Source organism: Neodiprion pinetum, chromosome 4, assembly GCF_021155775.2.
Source record: "Neodiprion pinetum isolate iyNeoPine1 chromosome 4, iyNeoPine1.2, whole genome shotgun sequence".
Taxonomy (NCBI): domain Eukaryota; kingdom Metazoa; phylum Arthropoda; class Insecta; order Hymenoptera; family Diprionidae; genus Neodiprion; species Neodiprion pinetum.
In genome coordinates, this window is record NC_060235.2 from 38,999,587 (window position 1) to 39,021,948 (window position 22,362).

A 22,362-nucleotide genomic window follows, 5' to 3' on the forward strand; every position below is an offset into this window, starting at 1 on the left:
TTGCCTTGAAATTATATTGATAAAATGTACGTACATTGTGCCTGCGTGAACATACGTATACGCATAGAAGTTTTTGTAAAAAATCAGAGCAAAGAAGAAGAAGAAAAAGGAAAAAAAAAAATGGTAAACAAAAGAATTGCATGCATGCAGGCGGATTTTCCCTTCGTTAAATTGTCCACGAAATAGCTCGGTACGTATATTACAGGTGTTGGTATCAAGCAGAGAGACTCGGCAAAACCTAATTGCCGTTTGAAACCATAATTTTATCTAATCGGGTGCTCAGTACACATGGATACAACATAGATGGTAATATAAAAATAGGTTAAAAATTAATTAGAATGCCAATTTTGTATGGCGTGGGGAGAAAATACAATTTTAACCAAAAGCTGGAATTAGTGAAACCAATCGTTACACGCCTGTGTATAACACGTAGCTGCTTGCAAAACGTGTGCTTACAGACGAATCAGTTTTTTCTGCGCTCACGCATATGAACACTGCATTGATGAAAATTTCCGTAAACAGAGTATCATGTGCACGGGGAAATTGGAGAAAAAATCATTTCCTTTTTTACAATCTCTTTATCATCCAACCGATCGAGGCAGAGATAAAATATACTGGGAGTTGTATCATGTTGAGACCACTCGGAGCAACCTTTATCGGTCAATTTTGTTTCAATTTGCTATTGAAATCAGTGAGCTGAAATGCTGTAACTCGTGTGTCCAATGAAAAGAATACATTTTGCTACAATTTATTTTTCACACGACGTCATGTTCTGTAACGTCGGTTACGACTAAACCGAATAGACAAGTTGTACCAATGTTAAAAAACAACTGCAACTGTACGCTGAGTACGTTCCAATTATAACCGAGTATTTACAAGTTTTTTTTTCCAGTCGACATGGCAAAATAACAAAGCAGCAGATTCAGACCCCTTGACACCTGCAGGTCTGAATGGATGCAATGCAAAAGTTTACAGGTAGCCATGATGTAAGGAAATATGGTGTGTCGGAACTGAAGACTGATTTTCGCTCGTTCTGCGCAAATCCAAGATGACGTCACAGAAATCACCCAAATAGGTTACTTGAGGTTACTTATTTATTTCCGTATGTTCCGTTTGCTGAAAATGCCGGTTTCTGCAGTCAGAAGGTTCAAAAATAATAATATAAACACCGAAGGACAAAATATCAATCCTTTATGACGTCACCTTGGATACGTCTTTCGATTGGTTCAACTAAAGTGTATGCGCCGGTGCAAATTTAAAATGGCAGCGCGGTCGACCACTTCGAGTTTTATTTGGGCTGTCGAATGATTTGTCTGATTGACCATCGGTCGAGAGTTGTTTCAAGCTAAGCGAAATAACAGCACGAACATCTCGGGCGTAATTTCACCTTCGACGAATGTCTATAAAAGCTGCGAATTCGTCTTGCAAAATAGCCTCGCGTATACAAAGACGCGCGTGCGTATGCGTCTGTTGCTACATGGACTCGCTGTTGGACGGCTATCAAATAGGAACTCGATTACTCAAAGTCCCTCTCAATTAACCTCGAATATCACTACATCCACAGCCGGAGTCTGGGCGAAGGTCGTTCGTCAATTTCGTGCATACGTCAGTCAAGGTTGATTTGTTTGGGGGGACAGGGTTCGGTGCACGATTAAAACTATGCAAATTTCTCGAAAAACAGTTCCTCGACAAGACGCGGGGGCCGCTCAACTCATTGCCAATTCTGAATCGGCATTGCCGATCGCGTTGCAGGTTCTGTTCGAGATACCGACGTTTTTCCCGACAAACCGCCGGCGCGCGGCCCACCGATTTAGTGAGGGGAATTCCATTCCGGCACCGTCGTTAAAAATATACTCCGTGATGCGAAGTGATGCTCGGAATTTCCGCAATTTCACGATTCTTTATTCACCGGCCAATCCCAAAGTCTGACTCAGATTGGAAAAGTTTGCCGATTTTTCAATCGCTGGTCGAGTAATTTTTGGATCATCAAAATATTCCACCGTCGTTCGATCCATTGCAAACAGCTTTTTCCCAGGTAGCATACCGTTCGCTGTTGGTTGACTTAATATTAACAAAAATTCTCAGTCAACTGTTTCAAGTCAACTGGGAATAGGCATATTATGAGCCTATTGTTCACCGTACACCTACTAAGACTGCACGAATGTCCTTTGAAAATTCGTGATAAAGGCAACACCCGACGTCAACTATTATTTGGTACTCAGTTGACTATAAAAAGGCGATAATTTGCAAGTAGGCTAATTACGTGGGCTAATAGTCAGATGGCGTCAAGTACGAGATAACAATTAGTTAGTCTAACTGCCATCAGACGTTGAAGTTCATTCGGCACATGAATGCGCTCGCACAAACAATTATCTGTCGGAAAAACATCAAAAACCTGAACAATCACAACTATAGTTGAGACGGCTAGTATTAATTTATTATTGCAAACATGAAGTATACTGCATGTCAATTTTACGTTCAGTTTTTTGACGATCTATAGCTATTGAAAAATAGGCTGCCTTTTGTTGATTTTTTGCCAACAATGCGTCGGCATGTCTTTAATTGAACAAAACGGTGACTTTTTGTAGTTGAATGATAGACAGCCTCGAAATAAATGTGCTACCTGGGCTTGTTTACCGGATTCCGGTTGATGGGCCAAGAAATTCGATGGCATACACACCTGCGTTCCCAGATCCAGAGCAAAATTTACTTCAAGGTTATAATTTTCATAAATTAGCATAAGAGCCGCAATTCCCACTTGTGCAGCATTTATATGTATCGTTATCCCGCGAAAAATCAGAAATAACTCAATCCGTTATCTTGAGTGGAAAAATCAATGATACCTCGACACGAAATTTGAATAGGTCATAATAATCAGTATCAGTCATAGTAATCATTAGGCATTCAGTTAGTCTCGACGGATTGAATTCTTATCACCGACAATATATTCCATCTTCATATTTTTTGATAGAAATGAATTCCACGCATTTAATTTTCCCGCATGGTTTAACCCAGAGTGACCTGCAATTGGCTCTAGGCGTATGACGTCACGTAGATGGCGTCCCTAGCGGTACCGCGGAGTGTGAAACACAGCCACAACATACGTATAATTAAATATCGAGCAGCCGCTTATCCACTCTGCGCATCGTTAATAACTGCAGGCGTTTGAAAACTGCGTCATTGAAGTAAAATAATTAATTACTGGTAAGTCAGATATTGCTGAAAATTACTTACCTTGAACTGTTATTACCATGACTGGCTTCTACGCGAGACGCGCGTCATCAGGTGTATTTGATCTGTGTGACGTCAAGTGCGAACCAATGAAACTGTGAATGATTTTTTTTCGGAGTTCATTATGACGGCGCAAACTAGAAAGTCAAACATTCGCACCATTTCACTTCATAGATCGAGTGTCTAGGTGTAAAGATTGTTGCGAACTGAGAATAAATGAGAAAAAAAAAAAACAAATTTCTTCAATTGCTTCAAACACCAAAAATTTTCATATTTGAATCACGACAATGATTCTTTTTACAATTAGCTTATAACCGCAACCTGTTGCCTTATTGCGGTTATTGGCAATGGTTTCATCGAGTAAACTACATCAAGTAATTACAGGCGTGTGTGCTCTTTTCTCGTATACATCTATACATCATATTAAGCATCCATCGGCATAGCTCTAGGCGATCAATTATTTCATTAGTCTTTCTGTGGTATTTTTTCATCTCTCTCTTTTCGGTTACTACTTTTTCTGTATTTCAGCCTCAAGACACTGCGCAGTTGCGGTTCCACGCGAAGAGTATGCGGTACATTTTGTTCTTCTTCTTTTTGACCGTTCCGTTTCTTTCTTACTCTTATTCACTCTCCTTTTTTTTCTATTCAAAACCCGCACTTGCCCTGGGTTCAAAGTGACCGATGTTTTGCTGGACGATGAATTTTTACGCAACAATATACAAAATTGATTAACTAATAATCATCATTGAATCGAACGACGAATCCATCGCGGTTATCCTTCAACGCGTCTGTGACTTGACCTAAGGGATCGACGCTTCGATTCGTCGTCATTAACACGTAGCGTAAAATGTCACGCTCGACCGCCTCGAGGAATTTCTTTGATCATTACATCGAACCACTCGGTGCACTGGCGCCTTTTCATCCGCATCGTCGTAATACGCATGATTTACGTATGCGTTATAGCAGTGATAAAATTCTCGATCGCGTTATCCGATCGGTAATTGCACGTGGAATTCGTTTAGTAAACAATTTATACGGAGAGCCCAATGATATGACATAAGTATTATGTACACTTGTCTATTGTGACGATGATGATGACGATGACGATAACGCTTGGATGTTAAATAAACACCTACATAATTATATGCTCTCACGGAATTTTGTTTGCGATGCACTCCATATTCCTCGCTATAATTAGTAATTCATACGTATCAATAATTCTTGTCACGAGGCGGAGAAGGAGGGAATTTTACCCGGGGATTTCAGAAATTTTTCGATCCGTAGGATTTAAATTTCGTTTTTCAACTCTGGAGCGTAAGTCGCATTCTTGAATATTCATCAGACTCGCTTACAACAGAACTATTATACTTGAGTGAGAAACGCACAAAGTGGATAAATCTGTGTTGCGCATAATGGATGAATCGCAAAAATCACAGCAACTTTTTCAGTAAGCTACATATGAGGTATGCATTGGACAAGGTATACGTGCAACCAAACAAATCAGCGCAACGAATCTGATCGATTCATCATGAATTGCGATATTTAAAAAAGATATGAATGTCTTCTCCCTTCTCGCTTATACGCGATGTCATCTTCCATTACATATTTAACCACGTAGAAGATCGGCAGGTGCAAACATCGCAAAGTTCAGTCTTGCAGTTTGTGTACGTGTACGTAAGTACGGAATGCCCGGCACTGTCACAGACCGATTGCCCAATGCTTTACGGCCCGCGGTTATGCCCGAAAGGCCCGTAAGGCCCGAAAGGTTGGATGCCGTGCAGGCTTGCCTTGCCCCCCCCCCCCCCCCCCACAACGAAGCAGTTTCCGGTTTGCGGCTTCGCGGGAGCGGCGCGATGCGGTTCACTTTCACTATCCAGCTCCCGCTTTCACCGATTGAAAATCGGTCCCAGCAGCCGGTCCCAGTATCATCTTCATCATCATCATGATCAACGTAAAGACTGCGAGCCCTAGATTATTTTTCGTAATGGTTTACGGTTCTGGTAAATTTTTAGAGTAATTCGATAGCCCTGCACTTACCGACTGGTCTTATGGGATCCCAATGAAAAAATCGAGTCGGCATAGCAGAATACTACAATCTTCTTTCTCGCAATTTGAAAATTTCCCGCCGTAATGCGAGGTTCGGTTTAGTACCGACTGTCAGCGACATCTGGCGGCGGTTGTTTACAGCCGGTAAACGAAAGCCTCGCATCTCTCTCTCTCTCTCTGTATCTGCTGTGAGATTGTGAAAATCGAATCTCGCACCCCAGTCGAGAAGCTGTGGATCGAACGAAACGGTGAGATCGACCGGTGGAACGTTACCGACCAATCGTTTTCTCTATCGTCGCCAATTGTTGTTTAATAGAGACTTTATCGACTATTGCTCTTTTTATTCCGTTGAAGACAAATTCTCATTTTTATCCACGGTATCGGTAAAATACCGACGACCGAGCGTAGACTTCTCATTTTCTAACTATCCGATCGTTTTCATCCGATTTTTCATTACAGATTGTAGGCACTACCCGAAATAGTTGAAAATGATGCAACTAATCTCTGAACACTGATAATCGTGCGTATTTGGTGAATGTTGTCTGGGTGAGTCGAAGTTGAAAAATCTGCAAAGATCGGATAGAGCTAAAGCCACTGAAAAATGAGCAGAAAAGACACACTCGAGGAATAATGGAAGTGTGCCATTGCCCTTATAACGGAGTGACGGTGCTTGACTTGCACCAAGGCGCAACATGATACTTGTACCTATCTATCTACCTACTTCTCGACCCGCATCGGGTTAATTAGAAGCCGTTCAGAGATTTTCTATTACGCGACAACCACACTTTCCCCAGTTGCACTTGTCCTAATATCTCTTCTTGCGCAAGGGAAGGCGTAAAAGATACGGCTGTTTGTACCTACAAATATCAGTTATACTGTCTGCATGTCCACGCATGGGTATATATGGCATGCAAGTTATTTATCGGTGTAATAACCTGCAGTAGAAGGTATAAAACTTCCGGGAAATTTTTATACACGTATACATATAGTCGCGGACTACGTAACCGATGTAAATATTTTTGCAAGAGGAAGAATTAAAATTCTGTTTCCTGGTACATTAGTCTCATCTTTCTTTTCCTCACCTTCGACTTGGAGCTCCTTTTTTTTTTTGGCACTTCTGGCTAGGCTAAACCGCAATCATGTAGAATACCAATATCGCTTGAGGAAAATATTATAACGAGCCGTCTTCTTTGTATACGGTGTAATTCTTTTCCTCCTTTAATGTGTAACCGAATTAACTAAAGTGTGAACAATCATCTTCGTCGTGAAAGAAAAAAAGGAAAGGACACTAAAGCGAATCTGTGCACGTATATAGACACACGATGAATTTTTCCTGTAGCCTAACTTGAATGAATAATTATCGCGGTGTACGGTCCGTTCTGTGAAAGATTGAAATTATCACTAAATGAGGAAAAATTAAAAATATTCGTCTGGCTGCCGCTCAAGTTGATCATCACACATCGCGAATTCAATATGAATCTTTAAATTAAGAAATAAATGTATTCATAAACGCGGCAATAATATTACTCTTTACTATTCAAACCGGTGTTTTTCTTGTCTGGCCATTTTATTGACCCGAATTTGAAATTCTCATCGAACCTACCGTCTGCATTGCGAATAATAGGTATTTTGTTTTCGTCGTGTGGTTTTAACTCAACGACGAAAAAAAAAAAAAAAAAAAAACGGATAAATACCTATCTGACGAACAAAAGACAAATTTAATATGTAAAAGAGGAAATTTATCTTTGCGATTAGTGCACCGGACTCACGACCAGACGTTAATTGCTTATGCATTGCAGCCTGGAAGCAAAGCCATAATAGATTTATCTGCTGCAACGTGGTTAAAGTGGTAAAAACACGGCCACGGTCCAACCTGGGCTACATCATCAGCCGGTCATTTTATTTCTCACTTTTCTCGTTTGATTCGTCATCCTGTCGTACAACAAAGTTGAAACGCGTCTCGAACCTTCGAAGTTGCCCCGGCGAGCTGTGTTCTCGGTTCCATAAGGCCAGTGATTACCATTTCTGATTAACTACAAGATACTTGTCATTCAGCTCGGCGACAAAGACAAAGCACAAGCCAAAGTACAGGAAAAGTAAACTCGGTTCCGCAAATAATTGACACGCACTTTAAATTAGTAAGGATTACGAAAAACGCGCAAGTTTTATACTGTCGGACAGTGATCGGGTCGGATCATCCGTCGTTCATTTATTGTACAAAAGCCTTAACAAGTATAATTTATCTATACATTGTAACAACTAACCGCAATGTATTTATATTATTACGTTAGATGTATATCATTTCTCGTTTTATAATGAAACACATCCAATACAATCAATGTATAATACGTCGAACACATGACTCGTATTGATAATATGTCTCAGAGAACATAAAACTGTGATCGGAGGATAAGAATATTATCAATAAGTGCAGCGAATTGAATATACATCTAAGGTATATTACAGATATAGCAAGATTAAAAAAAAAAAAAAAAAAAATTTATAAAAAATAATAAATCGGTTGCATCTTTAATGTGTCACTGATTGAGGTGCGACGTTCGCTATCCATCATTATTATTACTATGTATATGCTCGTAGGCTTTATACATATTCATCGCATATTTGACACTATATGTACATGGTCCCCATTTTGTCACAAGCAATTTCTATACTCACAATAATCTACTAACAAGTATATAAGTTAAGACTAAGTTAATGCTAACAATAACACTAATAATAATTATAATAATAATCATAAAATGGTAATATGTACAACCGGTATCAGCTGCCGGTCAAATCCCGTTTCGTTCATCGGTTTTCCTTTATCAGCAGTTTCTGCCAGCTTTTTCATTATGTACAGGTACATATAATAACATGTACAGGCGACAAACGTTGCGTTCTTTCTTGTTCATCCTTTTTCTCCCCTCAGCTTCTCTATTAATCTCCAAATGGCAAATTCTCAACCCTTTGTGCAATGAGATGAAAAATAAACATAAACAAAAATGTATCTCCATATAGCCGCTTTCTTACTTCCTTTCGTTCTTCTGTTCTTTCTGATATATTCCTCATTCCTTTCTTTGGTTCGGTACAATTGGATAATGTGTCGCGCAGGCGATGATACTAAGCTCTATATTGTTTTTGTTGTTGTTGTTGTTGATGTTGTTCATGTGTATAATAACGTATAGTACAGTATGTGTAATGGGGTGTGTAAATCAGTTGCACACTTCATCCTCGTGCTAATATTATTTATCAGGATCGCGATCATCGTCATCATCGTCATCGTGATCTTCTAATGTCCCGGTTGTTTTTTTTTTTTTTTTCTCTTCTCTTTTAATCAAGGATCGGCGACCTCGATCCGTAACGGCGAACAGGTTTTGTGTATAGGTATACAATTAGCGTATAAAGTCTCGCTGCATCTATTCGCTGATGCTCCTATTGTCTATGAATACTCTGTTCCTAAGTCCGTTACCGGAAATGTAACCTGTCGCCATTTTGTACTTGCCGGCGTATATCTCGTCCTTGGTATCGACGCCAGGTTCCAGACCGTTCTTCCTGTCACTCTTGCTTCCGTCGTGAACCTTGCCGTTCTGTAGCTTCGCGTCGTTGGAATCGTCGGTCTTGGCGAGGTTGCGCGACTTCTTGACGTAGGCCTGCTGGTAGAAGTCTCTGAACAGGAAGTAGAAGAGCACGGCGTGCATTCCGATCCACCATACGAAGGCCTTGGGGTAGTTGCACTGGATGAAGAGCAGCTGGAACGCGTGGACCATCACCAGAACAAACTGGACCATCTGCAGGGTAGTCAAGTACTTCTTCCACCAGAGGTAAGGCTGCATATGGGGACCGAGAGCGGCCAGAAGATAGTAAGAGTACATCACTATGTGAACGAAGGTGTTGAGCAGACCGAAGAACGTGCTGTGACCTCCTGGAATAATAGAATAGAAGAGGTTTTACAAGGGCGAATTTTGCGATCTGGTCAGTCTCATTGGGGTCGTTGTCTGAACGTCGCGTGGTACATGGTAACCGTGATAAATATGCATGACTTATTAGTGGTTGGGCAGCCTCTGCGAGTTCTGGGCAAGCAGAGTTTCGTTGACATTATTGTAATTTCTACTCATCCGCGGCCACCTGTCGAAATTACTTATGATCTCAACAAGGCGTTTAACTTTTAAGCCGGTCAGTTAGCCCTTTATGCACTGGAAAAGCAAAGAGGACTTTGTATTATGATATGGTAATTTTATTTCTTTCCTCGTGTTATTGGTCATTCGGAAGCGTGCGAAGCTCGATCCTCGACCTTGGCTGTCTTGAACGTACACAACAAACCACACAAGTGCCTGACGAATTACTTTCTGTAACTGAGTAAGTAATCTCGAGATATTCGACGTTTTGTAGACCATTCACCAATCGCCATCATCGATAGGAACGAACATACTAATCGGGGGGAAATTTTAACTTAACTTTTAAAAGAAACGATCGGTGCTCAACGAAGCTTTTCAAACCGTACGCGCCGCGAGTCATTTGGTCACAGAATGGACGACCACTTGGCCTTTTGAGATCAGAATAAACGATTCGTCAAGTTCAGCACGTTCCCATTAATCATGCAAACTCCAATTGAGATCATTATGAGGTACAAAAAGGGTACCGGTTTTATTCCGTTCCTAGCTAGGCTTCGATCTTCGGCAATCGTGTAGTATGTAGTATGGAGAAGATGATTGACAGCGGTGAGAAAAGTTTGCTAATTCAATAGTTACGTCATTGTTGTGTTAACGGTACACTTGGCATGTTCTAAAACTGACCATTTTTAGCCGGCTACCTATAACTCCGTTGAAATTGAGGAACAGATCACGCGTGTCCGTTGAACCTTCGGTTGCAAAGGTACATTCGATGTTAATGACTCTGAACGAACGCTCGCCTCTAGCAACGCTTAGTTTTTATCGAAACAGCTCATGACTTTAGAGGCTCGTAAAATACCTCAATATTTATGGTATGGTATATAGACTTAGTAACCGATTACAGGATTCATCGGTTCAAGTGCAGATCACGTTTTGCTGAATCACGGCAACGGTATTAATCAACGAATACGATTAATCGTGTTCCGAGTGTAAGGTTAAGACGAAAATTAATGCACTCTAAATATGTATAATATACAATGAGAATGTATTCAATTAACGTCTGCTGGGATGGTGACTGTCCAGTAAATATTAGAAAACCGGTTAAATTAACATTGATGTTAGTGAGAAGATGCGATGGAAGCCATGGGACTTCGATCGTTAAAAACCGTACAGAATAAGTAATATCTACCCAAAATCCGGTAGTATATATTTGGAGTCTGAGATCAGAACTACATGTGGCCAATATTATTCGTGTCCACAAGAATATTGAACGCGCAATATTTGTAATGCTTGAATATTTAATGACGCGTGGCGAAGGTATCGCGGCATCTCGTAGAAGACGTTCGATGTATTTACCTATTCCGTATACACAATGTGCTAGTGCCAGTGATAATTGATTTTTGTCGTGTCCTCTTAGAGTGGTCGAGTTACTCTGGAAGTAATGACTGTCAATTATCGGGGTCCGATATTTCACCGAGTTTTGCCTTCAGACAAGTCTTGGGTACTTTTGGCTTCGACCCGTATTTGTTGAACCGTACTCGGAATGAGACGAGAAGAAGTTTTTCAAAAGTCAAAGAGCGTTGGAATCAGTTTCCATAACCCACCTGGCGTGAATTTCAGCCCGAACCAGACGGACATCGGCATTATGCCGTGATGGATGACGTGGAGGGTCGACACCTGTTCGTTCTTCTTCCTAAGCACGAAGAATATCGTGTCGAAGAATTCCGTGAACTTGGACATGTAGTACCACCAGCACGCGTGGGCCATTCTGACGGCCAACGTGTTGTTGGAATAATCGACCGGCTGACATCTGAAGGAGTAATGACCGCCCCACCCGGCAACGAGAGACTGAAAAGGAAAGAACGTCATTAGGTACAGGAATTACTCAACACCATGGGATTACTGTCCAAGCAAACAATGACACGATTTATGCGAGCGTCTCTGCGAAATGATACATGATACATTGATACGTCATTAAATATCATTGGTCTTACCTCTTTGAAGAGCCAGTAGGAGAATATGACTTGGAACAGGTTGTAGAAAATCAAAACCTTCCGGAGCTTCATCGGCTTTCTGTTCTCCATCAGTTTAGGTCCGAGCACCTTGACGCAGTAAGCGTAGGTGAGGCATATCAACGCCGTTGGCATTGGACCGCTCATCATGAACCAACCGTTGACTCTCGGGTCACTTTTGTTGTCCATTAGGTCCCGATAGGCGTCCACCACCATCCTGACTACCTGGTCCATCTGCAAGATGAGGTACCGGGCGATAAGTTAGTGAGAAAGTCGCTACTGATTGGAAATTGGGGAAATACCAATGTCGGAAAAGTCTTGACACATCGCTTCTATAATCACCCAGTTGGGCAATCCTGACCAATCGCGGTTACCAAATTCTCATTTCTTGTACGTATGTTGCGGGTCGAATATCTGCGTAGTCAAGACGCGTGTCAAATATGTCACGTTAGTCGGAATAGTGAAAACTCGGAAGGGTTCGAAGTGCGAGTTGTCGAAATTCGGAATAGTTCAAATTTCGGATGAGGCTTCCGCAAATTCGCCGCAGTAACCTTGGAAGACTATGAAAACCCGACTGAATTCTGACAATCGGCAATTTGGATTGTGCTTGAAATTGATCGAACAATTTGCAACATCGATTCTTTCGACTGACGAAATTTTACCCATGCATAAAGATGAGTCCAAATCATCAGCAATGTTAATCATGCCGACCTTTGCCTGATATCCTGTACGCGGTACCGTTTCGTCGTAAAATTGCACTTCGTATTTCGCAAGGGAGAAACCAAAAGTTGCATAAAGTAAGCGATAGCTTCACGAGAACATTTGCACGTCATTATGCAGCGTCAAGAATCGTTTTATTGCTGGATGTGACCACTGTGACCTCCGGTTGCAAAATCGCCAAGCCTAAAATCGAGGCTTTCTTAAAACCACCGCGGCTGATCAATGTCAGGGTAGCGTCCGAGGTTTTTGCTGTCCAAATTTGCACAGTGGTAATAATTTCTACATAACACTGAAACCAGCTGGGCTACACATTGCATAATACCTATTCGAGATTGTTCACACGCGAATAATGACGTGCGGAGAAGGTGAGATTGCAAGGCAAACATTCCGGAGCCTCGGCCTCATCTCCCATTCCTCTGCAATCTCACCAGCAGTTTTCCGTGAAACCCGTCGCTAAACGCCAACAGCTAGGCAACCAAGGCTACGCGGTTGCATCAATTCCACAGCGAATTGTGGGTTGCCTATCTGCCGGGTGAGTATCAGAGAAAAAAGACACGCGCTGCTGAAAATTCGAGCAAAATGCTTATTCGAAAATCGAATTAACAGCAGCGCTCGGATACCTCGGAATTCTAATGGTACCTACTACCTTTCACGGGCGTGTTGAGCAATCTACGTGAACCGCGTGGCTACCTGCTCGTTGTGAAATTCTGAGCGTCTCGCCGGTCTTCCGCAGGTCGTTAAGATTGGCCCGTTCGGCGAATGCGGAATGTGTGTGTGTGTTTTTTTTATTATTTATTTATTTATTTTTACCACGGACAATGGAATAAACGACAGCGTCTCTCCTAGTCGATCGTCCGAGTAAACCGATCTATCGTAAAATCGGCGAGGAATTGAGGAATTTCAACCAGGTCGGGGTGATTTTCTCGCGGCTTCAGTGGCCCGAGACCGTCACCGTTGGGCCTGAGTATTGCCTTACAGAAACCGCACAACCCGTTCTTCGATTGAGCGAGCTAGCGAGCGAGTGAGTGAGTTTGTTTCGCAACGCGCTAACGTTTCTGTTCGAAAGGAAAAGTGGCTTTACATCGAAGGCTGGTGCAGCAGTGCAGTTAGGTATACAGGTATAAATGCAGCGCCTGCGGACCGAAAGAGAATAAAGTACAGCGGGAGAGGGAACGCGTTTTCTCGGTTGCTTGAAAAAAAACAACGGAAATAAGAAAAAAGTAAAAGAAAAAGAAAATAAAAGAAAAAGAAAACAATCTCACCGGACCAGCTATAATATTCCCTTGCAAAACTCCGGGTTTAAATATCTACGCGTTACACGGAACTGCAACTTGTAACAGACCCGTTTTTTATCTTCGCACGCTCGCGATTCGAATATAATTTTGTTCTCATCCACTTGTTACAGGCCAGCAAAATATCAGACATTTCGTGTTCCACTATCCGAACCAGAAGGATGTGCAATTTTGAACCTGATGTATATTGTTACTTTGACGAAAGATTGGTATCTATGGATTGTAGCCGAGGGCGCTGTAAAGTTTGAGAAATTTATTTCTCAACAGGCGATTTCCAAATTAGAACACAAAATTGTGATTATATATACGTATGTCCGCGTGATGACAGAGAGAAAAGCCATATTTAATTTTAGTCGAATTCTCATATAATATACGAGGTGTGTGTAATTTTGCGAAAAACGGAAATGTGAAAGGTGGAAAAATCGAACGGGAACGTTTAGCTATAGCGCGATGATAAATTTCTATACCGGGATACAAAATCCAATGTCAACGCTGATTTTAATCGTCGGCAGTAACGTTCGGAATAGAAATTGAACGGTCTGAATGATGTTACGATGCTTGTATGTATTTACCTGCATAAGCACGCGGCTAAATTGTGTTCCGTGATTTACGGGGTTGAGTAAACGTTTTTGGAAATTCTTCGGCTTCTTAATTTACGAAATACCCCGCGGCTCTTCGCATTACAACAAAGCGGAATATTTTCCAACAACACATGATACGCGTGAGTAGATATAAATTCCGAAATTATCGTACGTATTTTGGATACCTATCTACGGTATTATGCGCATAGACGAAGACGCGAACTTTGGCCGCTCTTAACTTTTACCCTTAAGTTTGATTAAAATTTTTAACAACTTTTTTACGTTTCTTCCACATTTTTTTTTCACACACCTCGTGTACATATGTAAAAATTACTTCGCATCATCTTCCGGCGTTGAATTTCTGCTCTTAGAGGGGACTTCGAACGACGCGTTTTTCAAACTTTGTTTCATACTTTCAATATTCATTTATTTCATTGTAATTCTCGCCAATTATACAATCATACAAAATTTCCAATATTTCAAACATCTTCGAATACTTTACGCGATGTAAGAATAATGATATAATTACTGGGCGAGTCTCAAATTAATTGATATTCATGTCAATATATGTATATGTATATTTATTATACTAAAATCTATCGTTTCGACGAAACTCTTTGCGGTGAATAAATTACAAATCACCGTAGAATATCTAATTTTTCACATATTTGACTTTCGGATCCGGTAAACACCCGTGTGTGTAATGTATAAATAAACGGCGAATGGAGTTTGGAATGTGGATGACCGTAGGAGGTATCCAGGTTCGAAAGCCGGCTCCATGATATTATAACAGATGCGTTTAAATGTAATTCGCAGCCCCGGTCAGGTGCAAAGCGAATGGAGAACCGCGTCGCCGTTAGAAATAAAAAAAAAAAAGAAAAACGACCACCCGCAGCGAGTTTCATGCCGCATGCGGAAGTCTGCAATTCTTCTTTGAGACAACGCATGGCGTTTACCGCAGGTTCTGCAAGTATGCGCGCATAATAAAACTAGTCAAATTATGCAGGTCGGTGATTTATCCGCGTTATATCTTGATATTACATACGCGAGCCGAAGGTGAATTTTTATTATATTTTATTTTATTTTTTATGTCATTGTAAACCTGACGCGTCTTTCTGCACAAACCGCGATCGGTTTATTGCGTAAAAACGATACCTCGCATTATTCCCGGAGCGTGAAAAAATAGTAAAAAATTTTTACGCACTTTAGCACAGCGGTACGTAATCGATCTGTGGTAAAAAAGAATTTATACGTGACGCGTTAATCGGTATATTTAATTATACATGCACAGTGTAGCGTGTGAATTTAATAATATCAAGCCACGATGCAAGAAGCCGGTTTTTTCAGATTACATCGCGCTTACACATACTCATGAGAACCATGCGGCGAGCCACAGATCGAGTGTAATAATCGCATGTATGTGTGTGTGAAAAGTTTTGCGATTTCGAAACCGGTTCAACGAAAATAACGCACCTGTCATACCCGATGCAGAATTGCTTATGATTAAGCAAGGTAGCCAATTTCACGGAATGCTTGGTTTCTTTTCCTGTTTTTATTATTTCTTCCTCACATCGTTAAGTCGACGTCACATCCTGCGATGATTCGATTGACTTCGTAAGAATCTTCGCGATTTGCCTATGCAATAAGTATAACAGAAAGCTTAAAGAATATCGTAGAAAATTAAGGCTCACTTCAGTCTCTATCCTCTTTCGAATCCAGTCTTGATACGCGTATAAATAACTCGAAAATCGGTCGAACGATTTCATTTTTGATAGACGTGAAGGCGAATGAAGGAAAGAAAATAACCGAAGCTTTACCTACTAGTAAAGTAGATAAAGAAATATTTCGGCTGCAAGTCACGCGTGAGGGAGTGATTTATATATGTTGCATGCATACTTCGGTGTAGTTTTTTTTTCCAACAGCATCGGTAACGGCTTCGAAATTATATTCACAGCTAGTAAACGGAGATCTTTGGCCTTTTTGAGGTCTTGGTCGTGATTCGTTCGGCTATTAAACGCCTGTGTTAACCGGCATAAAAATGGTCTTTAAATGCCAAACGATTGGGCAATGTTGTTTTTATGAATCGGAGCCGATCGGTATGTTACATAGATCTAAGCGTGACCTTGTGCGTGGAACGTTAAAAATAAATGTGTAAGCTGGCCGATTTCTCTTAGTCATAAACTATTCCCGATTTATTCGCAAAAAATTATTCACGCTCACGTTTGCGGATATTTTTTTTTCAGAGCATCTTTTCTCGTTAGCATCTCTCAATTATTGTCCAATAGTCGTATTAACTTGAAGAATGAAAACCATTAACGGCCATAAAACACATTGTATAGGCATGCAAACTCGGATTTTTAGAAACTTTAAGATCTGCTACTCCAAAGTCTCATTAGATCTGAATTATATCCAGCGTTATAAAAATCGGCATAAAAATCGTTTTACACATCTCGCGAAAACTTCTTCCTCTTCTACGTCTGCCTCTGTGTCACATTTTTATTCATAAATGCATGAGCCGTGAGCTGCGAATTTACAATTTTAATCCGCATCACCTTTTTCTTTACCGATAATTTTTTAACGTAATATTATACGCTACAGCATGTTTGTTTATAGCTCCAGAGAATTTTTTAATCGAATTACGATCATAGTGCAAAATCCGATACAAAATTTAACAATCCGAATTGTGTTTTCAATAATATTTTCAATAATAATAAAATTCGAATGGTAGATAAAAAAAAAAAAAAATTCCATGTTCAAATATCACTGGGTAGTTTTCTTCTTTTTCTTCTTTTCAATTCTTTTTTCACCTCGTATCGTTCAGTCAAGTCATCGTAAATTTTCTTTCATTTTTCTCAGACTTGCAACTTTTATCAATAGGTCGGAGAACGATTGAACGGAATAAAGACAAAATCGACAGCAAATGTATATTCAAATCTGAGAAATTGTGTGCAACACAACGAGCGTTTTAAACCTTTTGAAATTCTCCAGTACTCTAATTTCTATCGTAGTCGGAGCAACTAATTTAAATGTCGATTTGTCGATGATCAGTCGTGGTTGCCGAAATATCGATTTGATATACCGTTGGGGTATGGGTATAACAATAAAAATTAGTTTAAAAATAAAAAAAAAAATCATACAAAAAAATTTACCAACCATGTTTTAATCAAACAATTTTTTCCCGAAGGCTGTCAAACCTATCTTAAAAATAGGGTATAAATGGATGAAAAAAAAAAAAGAAAAGGAAAAGAGAAACCGACTCACCGTTATAACTATCGTCCACGATCGCCGGATACCGAAATGTGTAGAATCGGTTGTCCAAAATCCAAGTTTATCGAGAACCTTTCAATCGCGTTCAGTTGTATATTATTATCCTCAATAAAACCCGCACGTGTTGGCCGAATCGAGTGTCTGTTATTAAAATTAACGTTCAACAACGTGTCCGATTTTACCGATTTACAAAAACAACCGTATGCTCAAATACGCCGTCTGCAAAGATCGGCGCAGCTACGATCGATTAATTTCGACCAGTTTCTTTTATACCGTACAAGACGAATCGGCAAGGAACAACAAGAGATATTTATCGATTTATTTACTTCTTCATTTATTTATTTATTTATTTATTTATTCATCTATACATGTATATATATTTATGTATATATATATATATACATATAGAGGTGTACACACACATGTACGTATATCTCTATCCCAGCTCGTCGGGTAATTCAGTGATCAACTGCGGTTCACGAGCACCAATGCCGATCTTATATCGGTTCGTTGCGGCCGGTCGAACGGAACTCGCGCTAGAAGTTCGAATCCTCATCCTCCCCCCCCCCCCCCCCCCCCCCCCCATTCCTTGGATCAGATAGGCTTTCGTTAATTTACCAAAGCCCCACCACCGATCGCGTCGCTCCTCTGCGTTTAAATTCGCAAACGCTGGCTCGAACGCGTTTACGTTTTATTATTATCAACTTTATCACTGCGATCGTGCGTATTTTTTTTTATTTTTTATTTTTTTTTTTTTTTTTTTTTTTTGCTTTACGCATTTGTCGCCTCTCTTTCTATCATCCTCTATATTCCTCCACCTATGAAACCGCGAATGTTTCACAACGAGTGTTACAGGATAAGCGGAGAGACTTTTAGTATCCATGTTTGATTCATCGGTTATTCGTAATTACGGCGAAATATTTACGGTTCAGGGATAATCGAGGTGCCGCAATAACGATAGAAGATCGTTGTACATAATTCTTTTATTATCAAGTATTACGTAATCTTACTGTAGAATAAGAGTTTGTATCGTACGTTTGGAGACAGTGACAGTGGAAACATTTACTGTTGGATAATTGGGAGTGTGAAATAGCGATTGGGACAAATGACGAGTTTTCCATAAATAAATCTGAAAGTAATTATTTTCCGTAATATTAGTTCTAAGAAATGTATGAAAGTTTAAAATTTTCGATGTAGATTACGTGTCGAATTGAAAGGCACTTGTATGATGTAAAGTTTCTGGGATTTTAGAGAAATTCTAAAGGACTGTACGGAAAATAGCCGAATGTTTACGAAATGTTCCGATTTTAACCGACGACCATTAAACCAGTTCGCGACAATTTCTGTGATGTGTCCATTATTTTACACGAGTGAGGTGCCAAATGATGTTTTAAAAAGCTGTGTATTTTCCTGCAACGTGCTTGCCGAATTTTAGTCCCTAGATTGTTGAAGAAAGAGGTGTGAATATTAACCGAGTATCCAAGTAATTTGTAAATTTTTTAATATTACGTATTGTTTTTTTTTTTTTTTTTCAAATTTTTATTTAAAGATCGGTTGGTTTTTAAGGGGGGAGCCTGCTTTAGAGGCTTCAAAAAATCTGTTTTTTTTTTTTTTTTGCATAAATGTCTTCCCAAACTATCCAAGAATGTGTCCCTAAAATTTCAGACGCAAATTCGAAATATTTTCGGAGTTACAGAAGAAATAGTGAGCAAGCGTCGAGCAGGTATACGAGCGGTTTTTTGAAGTTTTCAACCAGTTTTTCGAAGAGTCTGAACCAGTTTTTTGAAGTTTTGAACCAGTGTTTTGAAGAGTCTGGAGGGCGACTCTATGGACCAGGAATCGCTGATTGGCATATTAATGCGGTAAGTTCAAGAAAATTACGATTTTTTATGTACGAAAACTTTGACGCACGATTTCTCGGTTTTTCATTTTTACGACTTTTCCTAATTGGCGGGAAAGATAGGGAAAAAACTAAACGTCCTATCGAAACGAGACAAATTGCATTGTACTCGGGATTAAATTCTCTTCTAGTTGAACCTAAAAAACCTTAAGAAAGTCAAGATTAACCCACTTTTTAAACAATCTAAAGTGAATTTTTTTTTTAATTTGCGAAAAATTGTTGAATTTTTCACTTTTTGTTGAATTTTCTTGGTTTAACTAGAAGCTATACTATTGAGAAGTATAAAATTTTTTTGGGTTCTTTGTTTCAGATGGAAATTGCGACCTGCACCTTTCCCGCTGCACGACAAATGCACACTGTAGACGCCTCGATGAAATGCTTGGACCAGGCATAATATGACATATATCTTAATGAAAAAATTCGAGAAGACTGCTGAAATATATAACAATTAAACCTGAAATTTTTGTTTCAATCGAATATTTCTTCCCTTCCCAAAAAAATCCTTGAAAAAATCGATTTTGTGAAGCCTCTAAAGCAGTCTCCCCCCTTAAATGTTAAAGTAAATTGTCGCTGCGATTATTTATATCTGGTAAATGCTTAATGATTCGGTAAAGATGGAACCGGAATCAGAGCTTTTCAATTTCAATGCCACGTGAATCCAATTTTTCGTGTATTGTTTTAGAAAAATTGCAATGCGTTTATATCGATCGTGCAAGATTTTGATTCACTATTTCTAAAGCACTGTATTAATTTTCGTAATTTGAGTCCGTTACAAGATTAAATTTGTACAATAATATGCAAATACTGTAATTCTTACAATGCAAGAGTCTAATATTCTCACGAGTCATTATAAAAAAAGATATTAACTAATAATGATAAGAAATAATCGATTTCGAGTAAATCCATTATTTTTCAAATCAGATTTATCGACCAACTCCATTATTTTTCCTCACGATACATAATCAATTTATACGATTACTGTATCAATTACTATCATCGTATTACCCACAAGTTGAAGATGAACGAATATTTTTAGCTGAAATTGAAAAATATTTTGAATCTAACTATAAATTATAAAGAAAATTTTCCGCTATTAAGACCGCATACCGAAATTCACGACATATTGGTTTCAAATGTACTGTTTCAAAAAAACCCGAAACTATGGATCGATCGATTAATTTTTGACGATTCAATCAAGTCGTGTTCGATTATTTTATTGAACCCGAATAATCGATTACTCGATTATTTTTAGCTCAGTGGCCGTCGTAAAATTATTTACTCTGGATTTTCCCAAAATTCGCATATTCTATTATAATTATGGATAAACAGTAAAGCAAACATTGATATCTTTATCGGTTGCTTTTATTTTTTTCATACGTTGCTCATACTTTTTTACTGTGACGTACCGTGTATCGCATTTCGGTTTCTGATTATCTATATTGGAATTTGCACGACGCGGATGAAGAAGAAAAATGTATTACTATTATCTTCCTCTTTTTTTTCTTTCATCCCATTCTGCCGATGTTAAATCGCAGCTTTCATACGTTAATATTCGGATTATACCTCCTGCAGTCATTCAGCGATACGTGCATCATATAAAATTCCAATGCAGAATCAGTGAAAAAACTTTTCATCCGCGTTTAATCCAGTCTATTATTATCGTAATTACTATCATTACTGTGCAAATTATTTGAAGTGAAAAGTGATGTTTCATTTGTTTATCTGAAATTATTTTCGTTTCTTCGCCGATTTTCACTGCGATCGAGACGTGAGACAGCCGATATGAACGTTTTTTTTTTTTTTTTTTTTTTTTTTTTTTTTATCCACATCTTTTAAATACTAACTGCTATTTGCCAAAACGTATAACTTACACACACGCGAAAAATATTGTGAAATACCAATTGCATAATGTAAATTGATTGAATTGTAGTAAAAGATTTTTTTCAAACACCAAAGCATCAAAGTTCCATTGATCATGATTTATAAATGATTTATGGTAGAAAATTTTTGCGAATATTAACATATTTATGCACCGTTTGGACAAATTTCAGTGCTGACGTGAAATGTGAAAAAGAAAGAGGACAACTATTTCGATTTGTGTGAACGGAAACAATGACAAAAAAAAAAAAAATAAAAAATACATAAGGCCGACGAAACGAAGAAGGCACGGACAATGAGTCGATAGGTCATTATGTTAGTAGATCAATGTTGTCGCATAAATTTTCCGTTCCACGCGATGCATGTATTTTCACGTAATTGAAGGTTATACAGAGAGGTTCTCTTGCAAGAACTTGCTCGACAATTGCGGTTCGTCTAGTTTATCGGCGTAGCCAACTTCGTAAAAATGTTACTAGCATGGCTAAGGCAGAGTGACGGATTCTTAAATGGGCGAGAGGTTACGGTTGACCGTCACTTGTCGGCCGGTCGATTCTAGGGAATTTTTTTGTTTTATTCTTGCCTGAAAAGGTTTGCTTCAGGCTTTGGGAGAATGGATTTCAGCCAATGAAAATTGAGCAAGTTGAATCGCGCTTGGTACAAACAGGTCCTTTCGGGAGAACCTTTCGGCATCTGGAATTTGTTAATGAAAGACATCGAATTGCCGGGGCTGTATTAACTCAACGTAACTTCCTATATTATTATACATCGCTTATAGTAAGGCTGAGAAATAATGTTGATTCGTAGCTTTGCGCGGTATTGATATTGTTTTGATAAATAAATTCGCGTAATCAAATTGGCCAATCAATGTAAAACGGCCAGTAGTATATATATATATATATATATATATATACATATATGTATATAGCGCATTCCCGTGAGTTTTTCTCTTTTCACTTCTTCTTTGTTTTCTCTTCTTCGTAAGGCTATCATAACATATTCGACGAATTATAGTCGTCGTGTTACATAGATACTAGGCGTGTAATAACAGGTTTGCGGTATATCTCCGGAATCTAGTGTTGGCCGTTAATTTATTGTGAGAATTTCATCACGATTTGGAATATTACTGAATGATCTTTTTATTATAAAAACACGGATGTACCGGATCATCATGAGGCTTAATTCGATTCAGATGTTTAACTTCTCGATTCGTTATAACCGATTTGAAACAGCGCGGCATTACACAATGAAGCGTGTACATTTTATATTTTATACTAAATTTGTATATACCTGTATTGATCAGAGATACTATCGACTAAACATTTTACG

At 39.1% G+C, this 22,362-nt stretch overlaps 1 protein-coding gene and 2 long non-coding RNA genes across 4 annotated transcripts; 2 read left to right on the forward strand and 1 right to left on the reverse strand.

The window, feature by feature from the left end:
- The first annotated feature begins 2,530 nt into the window (after positions 1-2,530).
- Positions 2,531-3,837, forward strand: LOC124216938 (uncharacterized). Its single transcript, XR_006882741.2, has 3 exons — positions 2,531-2,716; positions 3,016-3,204; positions 3,760-3,837. It is a non-coding gene; the product is annotated as an uncharacterized lncRNA (long non-coding RNA).
- Positions 3,838-8,519: 4,682 nt separating this feature from the next.
- Positions 8,520-17,732, reverse strand: LOC124216911 (very long chain fatty acid elongase AAEL008004). Its single transcript, XM_046622020.2, has 4 exons — positions 17,253-17,732; positions 11,381-11,632; positions 10,991-11,234; positions 8,520-9,199 (listed from the first exon to the last, which is right to left on the reverse strand). The coding sequence occupies exons 2-4, from the start codon at positions 11,630-11,632 to the stop codon at positions 8,694-8,696; spliced, it is 1,002 nt and encodes a 333-aa protein (XP_046477976.1). The 5' UTR covers positions 17,253-17,732; the 3' UTR covers positions 8,520-8,693.
- A 290-nt stretch (positions 17,733-18,022) lies between these two features.
- Positions 18,023-19,618, forward strand: LOC124216932 (uncharacterized). Of its 2 annotated transcripts, XR_011176939.1 has the most exons (4): positions 18,023-18,393; positions 18,510-18,716; positions 18,924-19,120; positions 19,469-19,618. It is a non-coding gene; the product is annotated as an uncharacterized lncRNA (long non-coding RNA). The 2 variants fall into 2 exon arrangements; XR_006882733.2 differs by having other exon boundaries at positions 18,025-18,716.
- Positions 19,619-22,362: the final 2,744 nt, after the last annotated feature.

Coding starts and splice junctions, on each gene's coding strand:
- LOC124216911 (XM_046622020.2), bottom strand. CDS start 11,632: ATGGACCAGGTAGTCAGGATGGTGGTGGACGCCTATCGGGACCTAATG. Junction 11,235..11,380: donor CCTACTGGCTCTTCAAAGAG/GTAAGACCAATG, acceptor TTTCCTTTTCAG/TCTCTCGTTGCCGGGTGGGG. Junction 9,200..10,990: donor CGGGCTGAAATTCACGCCAG/GTGGGTTATGGA, acceptor CTATTATTCCAG/GAGGTCACAGCACGTTCTTC.